Below are 15,788 nucleotides of genomic sequence, written 5' to 3'. Positions count from 1 at the left end.
TATCATGTTATTTCCCCCCTCCCACCCCTCTCTCTGCCATATAGCCGCCTGGTGAAATTTTATATTTAAATCTATTATTAACAATCCAGATATACATCAAGAACTTGCAGCGAAACAAATGAAATCAGGTATACATGAGGCAACATACACAACTGCAACCTGAACCTACAAAGGCGACCTTTCAGGATCCAATTCAGTCCTACGCCTTCCCCTAAAGGCGTCTTCAGGGGAAGGCTTTCAGGGGAAGGCGTAGGCCTGAATTGGATCATATTGATGCAGTCGGGGCACTATTCCAATACACGATTCAGATAAGTGATTGGTTATACTTTATAACAGTTCCTGCATGGTTGTTAAGCTGAGATTATCAGCTAGAAGTTTTATGATTGATTGGGCACACACACACCAAAAAAAAAGCTATTTTAAAGAAAACTAAAAATATAGGAATGTGTTGCACCAATCTAACAGCACTTGAATTGGGATAAAATAAAACAAAATAAAATAAGGAACATCCCGATGAATGAGGTGCTGTACCACAAAAAAACCACAGTGATTTATCTGTAAGTTATTACAGTGGGAATATCTGAGGGTGCTCCTTAATATGTAGATAAAAATCAAAAATATCCACTAAAGAGATCACTTGGTGGCAAAAATTATCCTGGTTTGCAAAAGAGATAGTGTATATTTATTGACCAGAGATTAACAGATACTTATTTGGATTCTATAGGTGTCACATGAACATTAGAGGCCATGTGGCCTAACAACCTCAACATCTGCCGGGCTGTGACCTGCCGAGCTGCTCAGACTCGAATGGCAAGGGTGACAAGAGTGTGTGTGTCCTTGCCACAGGGAGAAAAGCCTGAACCGGCTGAGAATCTAGCAGGGCTCCAATGAACTCCAATCACTGGACAGGGAGCAGATGTGATTTGGGGAAGTTTAAAATGAACCCTAGTAGCTGTAAAACCAGAATAGTCCTCCACATTAACTTCTTGGCACCATCCTCCAACATGCTCTTCACCAGCCAGTCGTTGAGATAAGGGTTACACACAGACTCCCAATCTGCGTAGCGACGCTGCAACTACTGCAAGATACTTAGTGAAAACCCTGGGAATCGATGTGAGGCCAAAAGGCAACACATGATACTGGGAGTGACGTGTCCCCAGCTGAAATCAAAGATACTTCCTGTGAGCTGGAAGTATCGAGATAAGAGTATAAGCATCCTTTAAGTTCAGAGAGCATAGCCAATCATTTTCCTGAAGCAGGGTGCTCAGGGAAACCATTCTGAACTTTTCTTTGACCAGGAATTTGTTCAGGCACTTTAGGTCTAGGATGAGACACATCCCCCCCTGTTTTCTTTTGCAAAAGGAAGTACCTGGAATAAAATCCCTTCCCTTCTTCCCCTGGTACAACGGGTTCGACCGCACAGGCCTCAAGAAGAGTGAAGAGCTCCTCTGCAAGTACCTGCTTGTGCCGAGAGCAGAAGTGATGTGCTCTCGATGGACAATCTGGTGGTGTCTGTAGGCAATGCAGGGCGTAACTGAGATGGACTATTTGAAGAACCCACCAGTCGAAGGTTACAAGGTGCTACCCTTCTTGGTAAAACTTCAGCCTCTCCCCCGAAGTTATCCAGGACGGTCACGTTTACAGCAGCTACGCTCTGCTGCAGCCAGTCAAAAGCTTGCCCCCTGCTTTGACTGGGGAGCTTCCTGGGCCTTAGGTGCACACTGTTGATGAGAACGAGCACACTGGTGCAGAGTCTGGCAAGAATAATTGGTGTACCTATGACTCTGTGACTAATAAGTACTGCTCTTTGACTTGCCAAAAAGCCTCCTAGAGGAGGCAGCAAGTGCAGAAGCTGCCAGGCGGGAGAGAGAATTGATGGTATCAGTGTGTTTCTTGATAAGGTCAGAGACCTCCTCCAACTTCTCTCCAAAATAATTATCCTCCTGGCATGTGACATCCGCCAACCTCTATTGGACTGCCAGGATGAAGTCAGAGACACGCAGCCATGAGAGTCTGCACATTGCTATACTCCAGGCAGAGATCCTAGAGGCCATATTAAAAGTGTCATAGACACCCCTGGCCAAGAACTTACAACACACGCCTTCTGCTGCTTGACCAGTTGACAAACAGATTCAGCCTGCTCCGGTGGAAGAGTCTGCCAAATCAGACATACTGTGCACCATGGACCGAAAGTACAGGCTTGTGTAGAGCTGGTATAACTAGATATGGGAGATGAGCATGGAGACCTGTTACATCTTCCGCCCAAAAGAATCTTCTCTTGTGGCGGATGGGAAGGCACCCACACATGCGCTGTGGAGTGCGTCTCACACTCAAAGACCTATTTTAAGCTTGTCACAAGCTCCAGACCGGCAATTATAGGCCTGCTTGTCCTCGGAAAAACAACAGACCAGTACTACTATACTCCCAAATGCTGTGTCTGACCACCAGGCCTTGCTCTGCAACACTGTGCTATCCCATCACCAAATCTTACTTTGAAGCACGTGTTATGATCCCAGTCAAGGTCACCTAACCCTATCCTGGAAACACAGTATTATCATTCTATTTTGATCTGTTTGACTTGTAGTCAAAGAAAATAGCAATAAGCTATGCCTGACCCAAATATCCAAGAGAAGCGGTACTGATCTCTTTCTGAAATTCACAAAAGCTCACAAGAGGTAAATTACCAGGTGAATTACCTTGCGCAGCAGGGAGCGGTCAAAAGAGCCAAGAGCTAGAGTAGCAGCCTGCCCTGCCCGCAGGACACGGCATGCAGAGCGGTTCCTTTGTATACTGCACACCTTCAGTTCCAGAAAGTCTCCTTGATCTGTAGGACCTACTACAAGTTTCTCCCCCTCTTTGCAAATTCCACTAAAAGAAGAAAGAGAGAGAAGAAAGCAAAAACAAAGAGATAAACACCTCTATGCAACAGAACCAATGACAACAAGACCCACAGCAAAACACTTACCTGTATAAAGTGCCCCCAACCACTGTTCCCACCTCTGGTACTGTATAAATTTCATCCACCTGCAGAAGAGAACCAAAAAACAAAATCCATGAAACTCAATCAAAAGTCTATTCCACAGAGTACAAGCAGCCAAAACTACTTCCCTCTAGGTATATGTACCAAGGAATCCCTCCTTCCCCAAACACATGCACACTTCCCACGGGCTCCTGAAACCCCTGCCTTCTAACCACAGAAACTCCCACAGACACATAGATCCCCAGGACCCCTACAACCCGGTACATGCAGAGACCTTATAAATCTTCTTCTCTGATATACATGCTCATTTACAAACTCCAGTATCCCCACCACCCAAAGTGCATCCACATACAGACCCCAGAAAGTTCCTCTCTTCCAGCAGCCCAGCAGCCTATTTCTTCTCCCATATGTCACATTACCTGGAACTCTGTCAGCTGCTGCATCAGCTCCTCCTGTTCCTCACTGTTAGTTAGCGGTGGGAGGATATTGAGGAAAACCTTTAACAGATCGAGGTTATCCCCTGACACGCTGGACAGAGCAAAAATTGGAGTGATACTGCCCAAAAAAGGAGAAAAATAATTTCAGATGTTAATACTCAGCCTGTAACTAACTAGGCACTTAAAGCCATGTGTATCTTCCTAGACTGTCCCCCTGGGATCTAACTTCTCATTCACTGGGAAACATGCACATACTGGAGGAGTGTCAGGGAGGAAGTGAAGGTGACACTGCTGATCATAGGTAGAGGGAAAGAGGCATATATGTATGGGACCATGCATTGTTCTGTTCAAGCATAACAATGCAAGACAGAAAGGAATGTACAGTAAAAAGGCTGACATGAGACAGATACTAAGACCAACATCAAAACCAGGTACAGTAACGAAGGCATATACAGGTTACCTCCCAAACCTGATCTAGGACACATAATTGCTAAAGTGTATCTAGATTTTGCTAAGTTTTTGACAAGGGCTGTACGAGAAACTGATTTTCAAATGATGAATTTGAATTTCAGATTTACTCACTCCTTTTTTAAATCAGACTTCAATGGGAGGTACAATTTAGGTAGTCAAGTGGCAAGCACGTTAGGAAACTGCTGAAGGGAGATTATAGTTTATCAGTCAGTGTTATTTCGCCATTCACAGAATACTGCTTTTGCCTATTCTTATGTTCCAATGCTGACTTACATTAAGGGCCCACTTTAGAAAGCAATTTTCAAATAAGACATAAAGAAGGACAAAACCTTTATTATTTACTTATTTAAATGAGCTTATATACAGCTTAACAAAGCAAATAAAATAATGACATGAAGCAAAGCTTAGCATCTTCAAAAAAGGCAATAAAGACATACCAGACTAAAAATAACTGATGCAATATAAGTCATAGGGACTAACATTAAACCAAGCAGGTACATGTAACCAAATGCTTACTTAAATAGATGACAAGTTTTCTCATAAAGGCAAGTTAGCCTGCAGCAACTCTAAGGAAAGCCTAGATTCCACTATTTATTTATTGCATTTGTATCCCACATTTTCCCCGCCTCTTTGCAGGCTCAATGTGGCTTACAATACATCATGAGTGGTGGAAATATATTAGAAAATAGACATTTAGTGTTACAGAAGGATCTTGGGTAACATGATAATGAAAAAGAAAAACATGATAGTAGTATAACAAGTAGATACTATAAGACAATTCTGAATATATGTGGAGGAGTTGTATATGTTCACTATAATGGACCAGCTATAGAAAAAGCACACATTGATAACGAGAGCACATTTGAGAAACTTCTGGCACAGCAACTCCAAAAAACCCCTGATCACTATACCATAACCTTTGTGAAGGAACACGTGCAATCACTATTCTCTGCAATTTTACAGAGCCAAATCCTAAATTTAAATAGAATACTGTGTTGCACAGGTAGCCAATAAAGAGTAATTAAACTAGAAGAGATTATCCTAGCTGCTGCATTCTGTGCAGACTGCAGACTTAATAGCTGATACAGGTAACCCCAAAAATAAAGCATTAAAATAATCAAGTTTCAGTGAGGCAAGTGCCTGTATAACTGCATTAAAGTTTTAAAGAAGAATGTCTTAACAACTTGAGAGCACCTTGAAAGTTTAGAGTTTAACCACAGAATCAGCTGCACTGCTAGATGACAGAGGAGTAAAAGAGGCGATCAGGGAAGACAAAACCGTAGCGGACAGATTAAATGAATTCTTTGCTTCGGTCTTCACCGAGGAAGATTTGGGTGGGATACTGGTGCCGGAAATGGTATTCGAAGCTGACGAGTTGGAGAAACTTAATGAAGTCTCTGTAAACCTTGAGGATGTAATGGGGCAGTTCTACAAACTGAAGAGTAGCAAATCTCCTGGACCGGATGGTATTCATCCCAGAGTACTGATAGAACTGAAAAATGAGCTTGTGGAGCTATTGTTAGAAATATGTAATTTATCCTTAAAATCGAGTATGGTACCGGAAGATTGGAGAGTGGCCAATGTAACGCCGATTTTTTAAAAAGGTTCCAGAGGAGATCCGGGAAATTATAGACCGGTAAGTCTCTTCGGTGCCGGGCAAAATGGTAGAGACTATTATTAAGAACAAAATTACAGAGCATATTCAAAAGCATGGATTAATGAGACAAAGTCAACATGGATTTAGTGAAGGGAAATCTTGCCTAACCAATCTACTACATTTCTTTGAAGGGGTGAACAAACATGTGGATAAAGGTGAGTCGGTTGATATTGTGTATCTGGATTTTCAGAAGGCGTTTGACAAAATACCTCATGAAAGACTCCAGAGGAAATTGGAGAGTCATGGGATAGGAGGTAGTGTTCTATTCTGGATTAAAAACTGGTTAAAAGATAGCAAACAGAGAGTAGGGTTAAATGGTCAGTATTCTCAATGGAGAAGGGTAGTTAGTGGGATTCCCCAGGGCTCTCTGCTGGAACCGCTGCTTTTTAACATATTTATAAATGACCTAGAGATGGGAGTAACTAGTGAGGTAATTAAGTTTGCTGATGACACAAAGTTATTCAAAGTCGTTAAATCGCGGGAGGATTGTGAAAAATTACAAGCAGACCTTACGAGACTGGGGGACTGGGTGTCTAAATGGCAGATGACGTTTAATGTGAGCAAGTGCAAAGTGATGCATGTGGGAAAGAGGAACCCGAATTATAGCTATGTCATGCAAGGTTCCACGTTAGGAGTCACGGACCAAGAAAGGGATCTAGGTGATGATACGTTGAAACCTTCTGCACAGTGTGCTGCTGCGGCTAAGAAAGCAAATAGAATGTTAGGTATTATTAGGAAAGGAATGGAAAACAAAAATGAGGTGAGGATGTTATAATGTCTTTGTATCACTCCATGGTGCGACCGCACCTCGAATATTGTGTTCAATTCTGGTCGCCGCATCTCAAAAAAGCTATAGTGGAGTTGGAAAAGGTGCAGAGAAGGGCGACGAAAATGATAAAGGGGATGGAACGACTTCCCTATGAGGAAAGGCTAAAGCGGCTAGGGCTCTTCAGCATGGAGAAAAGGCGGCTGAGGGGAGATATGATAGAGGTCTATAAAATAACGTGTGGAGTTGAACGGATAGTTGTGAAGCATCTGTTCACGCTTTCCAAAAATACTAGGACTAGGGTGCATGCGATGAAGCTACAATGTAGTAAATTTAAAACAAATTGGAGAAAATGTTTCTTCACTAAACGTGTAATTAAACTCTGGAATTCGTTTCCAGAGAATGTGGTAAAGGCGGTTAGCTTAGCGGAGTTTAAAAAAGGTTTGGACTGCTTCCTAAAGGAAAAGTCCATAGACCCTTATTAAATGGACTTGGGAAAATCCACTATTTCTGGGATAAGCAGTATAAAATGTTTTGTACATTTTTGGGATCTTGCCGGGTATTTGTGACCTGGACTGCCACTGTTGGAAACAGGATGATGGCTCGATGGACCTTTGGTCTTTCCCAGTATGGCAATACTTATGTACTTATAACCGTGTCCAAGTAAGAAACCTTCTGAGCTATAGGAATGGTCACATCTCCCCAGACTAACAATTCAGAATGTTAGAACCTGAATGTGGGTCAGCAACTAATGCCACTGGTTATTTTAATTCAAGACCAATTTTTTTAAACTAATCAACACAGGAAAGACTATTAAATATGCACACTGGCAACCCATCCTCTGATAGAGAGCATAGTAACATAGTAGATGATGGCAGATAAAGACCTGCAAGGTCCATCCAGTCTGTCCAACACTGCATACTTAGTCTTCAGCTGTCCTGTCCAATTTCAGGGCACAGACCATTGAAGTCTGCCTGCAATTTTCAACTACTAGAGTTGCCATCAATTCCCACTCCAGCCCAACCAAATCTATACATCCATAATCAGGACACAGACCGTACTTCCCAACTACTGGATTGGCCGCTTAAGCACAGCTAAGTTGTTTGATTTCATTCTCTTTCTTTTTAGGAATTCTTTGTGCTTATTACTACTACTACTATTTAGCATTTCTATAGTGCTACAAGGCGTACGCAGCGCTGCATGCATTCTTGAATTCCGGTATCTCCCATAGGAGGGTATTCCTCTCTGTAAAACAGTACTTCCTAACATTACTTCTAAAATCGACACTCTCCCCCCCCCCCCCCCCCCCCCCCCCAGTAACTTCAATTCATGTCATCTAGTTTTACTGATTACCATTCTCTGGAAAGGTCTGTTTGATATCTTATTTATTTTATTTATTTGGATTTATTTACCGCCTTTTTGAAGGAATTCACTCAAGGAGGTATACAGCAAGAATAAGTCAAACATAAGCAATAGACAATTACAGCAGTAAAAATATTCAAACGAAGTATAGCATAATATGCTACATTACTATGTCAACACAATACGTAATAAAACATTTTCATAGACAGCCTAGAGTATAAGCAAAGATGGAACATATAGATAGATAAGACAGAGTAACAAGGGTAAAAAAAATAAGGGGATTAATTTAAAGAAGTTAAAAATGAGGTCAGAAAGGTGTTTGAACATTATCTTAGCTACGGTAGAGGTAGATAAACATGTCCTGCTTTAGTATGTGCAGCCTCAGAAAGGCGGTATACCAAGTCCCATTTCCCCCTTTCCCTTAATAATGAGGCTGTGGCCCCAAGGACTCAAAAGGGACAAATAGGGATTCCATATGAGCAAAAACTTCTTCTTGTGTCTAAGAGTACCCTTCACCTCCCTAGCTTTCCATGTGACCAAAAGGTGCACCTGGTTCCTCCAATGCCAAAAGGCCGGAGGATCTGGCAACAGCCAATACTGTAAAATAACTTTCCAGGCCACCAGGCATAGCTTCCAACTTAAAAGAATAGCAGATCCGGACAGGGGCCGAAGGCTCTGGGCACGTCAAGCAAAAATTGCTCTAATGTTCCCCATATGTCTTGATCAAATAAACGTGACAAAAATCTCCTAATCTGTTCCCGAAAGCTCCAAATTCGGGGATAGGCCCAAAAAGCATGAAAAAAAGTGTGGCACAGATGCCCAGACTTAGAGCAAGACGACTCCTTCTCACCCCCCACGAGCCAACTGAGCTTTGGGCATATACGCTCTAAGAATCACTCTGTACCCACATTCTCTGAGTCTCGCATCAGTGGTGAAAACATGAAGACCCTTAAGGGCGGCCAAAACATCCCAGTGCTCCGAGATCCCAGAGTCTATCCGCCCATCTTTGCTTCAATAAGGAAAAATCCTTCCGAGGATGACGTTTCACAAGGACCTTATAAAGCTCAGAATTAGAAAGACCCTTAGCCTCCACCTCCGAAAGAAACTCCCATACTCGAGCCCCCACCTTAATCTCCAAAAAAGATCTATCCAGAGCAGACACATAATGCTGAAGTTGTACATATGCAAACCTATCCCTCCAGGTAGAGCCCACCTGACCTTGCATGTAAATAAACAAAACTCTCAAAAGAAAGCATATCTCCCTCCCCCAACCACATGTTCTAGAAGGGTGATCCCTTTCTGTTCCCAAATCTCCAAAGTGGGATTATCCATCCCCAGGGTAAACGCCCCATTCCCTTGGATAGAGAGCTAATCTGTAGTGTATGCATTCCCTCCCACTCTTCCCACCAAAACCCTCCACATCTCACACAAGGGGCCTAGCAGTACACTATGTCTAAGGTGATAAGGCATCTGGGCAGTTGTGTAGCACATAGTACGCTCTTTCCAATTCCAACGGTGTTCATGTATATCCTTTAATGCAGTGCTGCCTTCAACAGGGACAGTGGTATGTTTAGTAACCACCATAATAACAGCATCCACCTTAGGCACAGCAAACTGCTCTAAGTCAGACCACAGAAGGGGATATAATTTCACAGCATGAGCCACACGGAGGTTAGAATCAGGGGTCTCCCACTGAACTGCAATAAGCTCCTGCATAGCCTCATGAATATGGAAAGATACAGGAGGTCTCTTAGTACCTGAAATAATAGATGGAGCAGGACCAGAGGACTGAGAAGCAGAGGAGGACATGTTTAAAGCCTCCATAGATTCTGTGATCAACAGAGGCATCTCCGCTCTCAAAAAATAGCCTAGCTACAGTAGGATCATCACCCCCGACTGCCTCTAAAATGTCCAAGTCAGGGCCATCAGCAGAACTAAGACAGAATACACAGATAATAAAACCTCCTCTAAGTCCAGAGGAGGGACACTGTCCAAATCCTGCGAAATGGAAAGTTTTTGTTTCTTAGGAAGCTACACCTCAAAAGCAATGTGAGGGGAAGTAGAGGAGCTTGAACTGACTTTAATAAGAAAACGGCAGGGCAGAAGCTTCTAGCCCACAAAACAAATGTCCTGGGACACAACAGCAGGCGAGGAACCCGCTGACAAAATAGCTGCAGAAGCCTCGCGGACAGCAGGAGCCGTTGGTGCTGAGCCTGTCAAAACCGCCATCAGAGCGAGGCCAGATTGAACTCCCGGAGACAGAGTACTGATGGCCAAAGTAGTCAAAAGCAGCATGTCCACACAAGTAAAGCAAAGTGTGCAGGAACTGGTAGCTGAGAGCTTACCCCCACATCACACAGAAGACTTAATGACTTACTGGGCTCAGACATAGAGAATAATAAATATAGAATAGAAAATAGCCAGTCTCGTGACCTCCAAAGCACTGAAGTCTCACAATCTTCCCACAACACATGCACTCTCAAAAATAACCACAATGGGTTTTGTTTTTAAGATAGAGGCAGGAGACAAAGAGAAGGGAAGACTGAGATAAAGTGACAACGGGCGAAGCAGGGAGGGATCTAGAGCACTAAGTTTACACCTGAGGCACTGGATATTCTCAACCCCAAACTCAACTGAACCTGCAGGCAGGACAGGAGGCCACACAGAAGTCACCAGCATATAGGAGCTGCTATCCTGCCTATTGGAGATACAGAATACTGGCTTGCTTGCTAAGCACAGGAGCTTATGAGGCTCAACTCATTAGAGTTCTCTATCTCAACCTGCTGGCAGATGGTCACAACCCATTTGTCTGGAGTGATCCTTGGGATGTAACAGAAAGTAAAATGATCAAATATAAATACAATAAATGAAGTAAACTCAGAAAAGTTTGTGTGTGTGTGTATTTTTTTTGTGTGTCTATGTATATGTATGCAATTATTTCCCCTCCCCTCCTCTGCCAGCCCCAACAAAACAACAGGATGAGATAATCCTCAAAGGAAGCAAAACACTGTGAAGGCAACGCAGCAAATTAACCATGCAGAACACTCATAGCTACCCATCAATTCAGTAACTCAACAGAAAAGTCCAAATCAGTGGTTCTCAACCAGTGTGTCGCAAATATTTGAATCAACCATGTGCACTACAGGTTGGGAAAAGTTGATAACCTAGAAATCAGGTGCATGAAACCTCCTTAACTAGTTCTTACTTCTGCAACCAAACTCAAATGGAATTGTTGCAGGCCTCCAATCCACCACTCTCTCTTCTCCTCGTAGTCACCACCATTGCTCCTCTATTTCCCTTGTATTATTGTTAGAAGCATTGTGTCAATGCAGGTTAACAATGTCTGTCAGGTGTGTCACAACAGAAGAAATGTTGAGAATCACTGGTCCAAATGGATGGTGTTAAAAAGGAGATCACTAAGCTTTTGAGAATTAGAACCAAGACAGAAACTGCCACATCTCTGGGCTGCGAGCTTACTCAAATAATAAGCTTCCCAGAAGGCTCCTCTCATCTGTAGTAATTTATAATCCACTAAATCAAATGCAGATGATAGATCAAACTGAATGAGATTATGGCCTGTTTGCTTTTACATAACAACCCTTTACACTAGGGTCAGATGTGCTAATCCAATAATCCTGAACTGAGTGCCACATTCAGTCAAGAAAAAAATTGGTTTCACTGTTGTTCACTTGGCTACAGAGGAAGATGGTAAGAAAAGGGGTAGACCTACACAAAAGAAATACAGACACAGGCAGATACAAGGAAGAGGGGGCATGTGGAAACGGGCAGAAGTACAGAGAGGAAGTAAAGGTGAGGACAGAAGTAGATTAAGGAAGTTAATAAATCCCGCTAAATAAATAAAAATAAGGGGTATGCCAGGATAATGAAAGTTAAGTATGCAAGAAAATACTTTATCACTGAGAGGGAAGTGGACACCTGGAAAAGATTTAGTAGAAGCCAAAACACTTGAATGTTTTAAAACAGGCATAAAAGTGGTGGAAAGAAGACAACTAATCAAGATTTGGGCCCAGAGAGTAGGCACATATACATGGGCAGACTGCTGGGACCAAATGCTCCTGTTTTTTTTTTTTTTTGGGGGGGGGGGGGGGGGGGGAAGCCAGTGATGGTTAGAGATTGCTGCTTGGGTCCAGGGTACCCTGCTACTTACCTGGGTGATTGAGCAAACTGCTGGGCTGCAGTGACAGCATCGTCATCTGAATTCACCAGCAGGGGAAGCTTGTTACAACCTGGCTGCTTCAGCACACGTTCCAATTGCCGCAGAGTACGCTCCACTGTGGCACGAGAGCACAAGTCCACCTTACTCACCACAATAAAAAAAGGAACTTTTAGAGCCATGGCCAATCCCAAGTGCTCCCGTGTTGTACCTGCTGTAAGAGACAGAGCAAAAGTGAGATGGGTGCACATGACAGAAGGAGGTGGTCCTTCTAGAGACATAGTGACAAACAACAGGGGGATGGGTAGTTGCTACACAAGATACGACAGTGAAATATTGTACAGGAGAAGGGGGTGGAGAAAGCGAGACAGAATGAGATTTTTACACTATTTTGTTTTCTAGGTTTTCAGCATTCTGTTCTCTTACTAAATGCAAACCATTTCCCTCACCCCAGTCTTTACCTCTCCAGCATTTCCCTTCAATTCTAATCCATCTTGGCTTCCTTCCACCCCAGTCTCATCCCCTCAATCATCCCTTCTATTCACCATATTATAGTTAGTTAGTTAGTTAGTTAGTTAGTTAGTTAGTTAGTTAATTCATTTATAACCTGATAAAGCCAACTGCTACTTCTTAGCGGATAACAATTCCATGAATACTAGATCAAAGAGCCAGGATGTAACAAAAATCATATGCTAACCAACACTGAAAAATTCATTCATCCAAGATGTATTTACGAAACAAAACTGTTTTCAGAACTTTTTTAAACATTAATACTAGACCCAGGGCCGCCGAGAGCCGGCGCCGGGACAAGGCCACCCCCGCCCCCCCCCCCCCCCCCCCACCCACCAGGCCCGGAACTAACCATAAGCCTCCTTCTTTCACTTCGCACAAGCAGCAGCAGGGCAGACTTCTCCTCCTTCCTTCCGTGCCCCGCCCTCGCGGACGTTACGTCAGGCGAAGGCGGGACACGGAAGGAAGGAGTGGCCTGCCCTGCTGCTGCTTGCGCGAAGTGAAAGAAGGAGACTTAAGATTAGTTCTGGAGCGAGGAGAGGAGGAGCGAGAAGGGCGGGCCACACTGCAGCGGCGGCGCCGGGCTCCCCCCTGCCCCCCCCCTCTCGGCGGCCCTGACTAGACCACAATTTTAGCAGACCATAGATTAACTGCTTGGTAATTAAATGAGGATATAAAAATTCTTTCAGAATTATCCCATCATACTGATCCATCTTCCTCCCACTACCATAATTTCCTAGCTTTTCTACTTTCGTTTCAGGAGTCTTTTGTGCTCTAGATCTTACCTATGCCAGTATTGGCGCTCACCACAAGCATAGCAAAGTCTGGGCAGTAACTAGTGAGGCCAAAGATGGTGGTTTTTAAGTACTTGTGGTGTCCAGCCAGGTCTATGAAGGTGATCATTTTGGAGGCACTTTCACAGATTTCTTCCGCTGTCCGAGAGTCACTGTAATTCACAACCTGAAGAACAGAGGAAAGTGTCTCAATATGTGTGGAACAGAGAGAGAGAAAGAGAGGGGGAGGGGGGAGTGAGAGTTGTTTTATTCCTAGACCACAAAAGGGGACTAACATCAGCAGTGAGCTAAGCTATAGAAATGCTATTAAAGGAAGGAATAATACAGCACCTTGAAGCGAGTATTTTACAGGACTTATCCAACATGGGATGAAAAAAAAAAAGGGAAATGGGACTTGATATACCGCTTTTCTGAGGTTTTTGCAACTACATTCAAAGCGATTTACATATATTCAGCTACTTATTTTTGTGCCAGGGGCAACAGAGGGTTAAGTGACTTGCCCAGAGTCACAAGGAGCTGCAGTGGTAGTCCTGGTAAACTAACCTGGACTTCATCAAAGAAGTGATGACAGATATTAAGATAGAGCACAAATTCCATCTGTATTTTTATACATTAGACTTGTACACAAACTGGCCAGTATGGAATTAGTACAGAAAGTTATTAACTGGGCGAGGAATTGGTGAAGCAAGAGAAATATTTCCTCCTGCCTCACTTCTCCCCCTTTGATTCTATGTAATTCAGATCTCCTATCTTATTGTATTTCTTAGTTCCATGTAAGCCACATTGAAACAACACTAGTTGGAAAATGTGGGATAGAAATGCTGTAAATAAATAAATAAATAAATCAGCACATGATAGTCCACACAGTCTACTCTAATGAAAATAAACTAACTAGTGGGAGCTCGGGGCATGTATGGTGCCCTTCTTCCTTTCGCTATTTTTTATTAGTGACATTGCAGAAGGATTTGAAAGAAAAATCTGCTCAATTGCAACGTTGTCAGTAGATGTGAACTCCCCTGTTTCAGTGCTGGCTAAGTAGTACTGATGCCATGCAGCACCTGATTGAAAGATTCAGAAACAACCCCAGTTGCCAGCATACTTGTGGTTAAGGGATGCAATTATCCAATATCTTCAACTGTCTGACATTGATGATGGATCTCTGAAATGTTTAGCATTTGGCCTGGTCCTCTTTGCAACTTAAGCATCAACCATAAGCAGAAAGGAGGAGAGGAGTCCACAGCAAAAGATGTCTGATACCTCCACATTCTTGAAACAAATCCACAACTGTACACATTTTTGAGGTTAGTTAGCAACATTGGCCATCAGAAGTGGTAATTATTTTACCACATGATAAATGTATCTTCTATCACCCTATTCACTGTAATAATCAGTTTATAATTTGGCAGAGTAGTACATTCCTAACACCAGAGATGAACCCAGTGATGCATTTTGTCTAAGTGCTGTGGACGGGCAACCAAAGTTGTATTCCTATTTCCTAGAGCCTTCTGCAATAAAATCACTGCCAAACCAAAGATTTGTAAAGACTTTAAGCTGGTGACAAAGTATCATTGCTTTCCACGCACTTAAAGATCCTTGAACAACTAAACCTTCAACAGATATCCTACAGGTGAAAACCATCCTTATTGTACAAGAAGCGGGATTCTAAAATTACATTTCACATGCAAACATGTACTGGGGCTAATCACCTCTACAAAAAAATAGGTTCCAGAATAACTTAACATGTGCTGTATTGATGACCTCAGTTACTTAAATCACAGTGCAGCACAATGGTTATTGGTGAAACTGTCCAGAGGTCTTCCAAATTGAGTCATGTAAACCACCAAGATATTGTCTGTCCAAGGTCAAATTAATCTCCTGTTACAGAAGGAAAGGCCAAAGTACAGAAGGAAAGGCCAAAGGACTACTACATGGCTCTGTGTTGCACTGGCTCTAACACTGTTCAGTCTGTACACATTATGATCTAAAAAGCAACTAAGTCTAAAAAGCAACTAAGTTTAACTAAGTTAAAAAAAATTATAAACAGACAGATGTGGTGCATCTACTCATGCTCCTTCATTTTGTCCCCTACATCAGGCCCTCAGTTAAAATTTATTTATTTAAAAGTGTGTAATCTGTACTATCCAATGTTCTAGACAGTTCACAAAACAAATATAGTATATTACATTCACATCACAAACAAAATCAAAAATATACTAACAGATGATTAACAGTAGATTACCTTAGTGGTTGGTGAGAGAACAGATATCCCCAATTATTCACTGAAAAGCTATCTTAAATAAGCTTTGAGATGTTTTCATAACGAAAAAAAGTAGCCATGCTATGCCATTCAAATGGAAGCCAATTCTATAGCAGAGAGTCATCAATGTTCAAAATTTATTTATTTGTTTGTTACATTTGTATCCCACATTTTCCCACTTATTTGTAGGCTCAATGTGGCTTACATAGTACCGGAGAGGCATTTGCAGACTCCGGTGTGAACAAATACAAAGTGATGTTGTGGTAAGATAAAGTTCATGTGGCACAGCCACATTAGGGAATCGTAGAACAGAGGAGTTGTGTTATCGTTTATCATTTATTTACTATACCGTTTCTAATTGCATTCACAAAACAGAACGA

The 15,788-nt window shown here is 42.5% G+C and overlaps 1 protein-coding gene across 1 annotated transcript in view; it reads right to left on the bottom strand.

Moving 5' to 3' along the window:
• The window catches only part of GTPBP2 (GTP binding protein 2), a 114,364-nt gene that overhangs the window by 31,757 nt on the left and 66,819 nt on the right, over positions 1–15,788 (bottom strand). Inside the window, exons 6-10 of the mRNA XM_030195863.1 lie at positions 13,143–13,317; positions 11,842–12,061; positions 3,400–3,535; positions 2,966–3,024; positions 2,697–2,868 (exon numbers count right to left, since the gene is read on the bottom strand). Of these exons, the coding sequence (XP_030051723.1) occupies positions 2,697–2,868; positions 2,966–3,024; positions 3,400–3,535; positions 11,842–12,061; positions 13,143–13,317 (762 nt within the window). The remainder of the gene's footprint in view (positions 1–2,696; positions 2,869–2,965; positions 3,025–3,399; positions 3,536–11,841; positions 12,062–13,142; positions 13,318–15,788) is intronic.

Source organism: Microcaecilia unicolor, chromosome 3 (assembly GCF_901765095.1).
Source record: "Microcaecilia unicolor chromosome 3, aMicUni1.1, whole genome shotgun sequence".
In the NCBI taxonomy this organism is placed as follows: Eukaryota; Metazoa; Chordata; class Amphibia; order Gymnophiona; family Siphonopidae; genus Microcaecilia; species Microcaecilia unicolor.
Note: the sequence above shows the minus strand (reverse complement) of the source record. Positions and strands in the feature narration are given on the sequence as shown.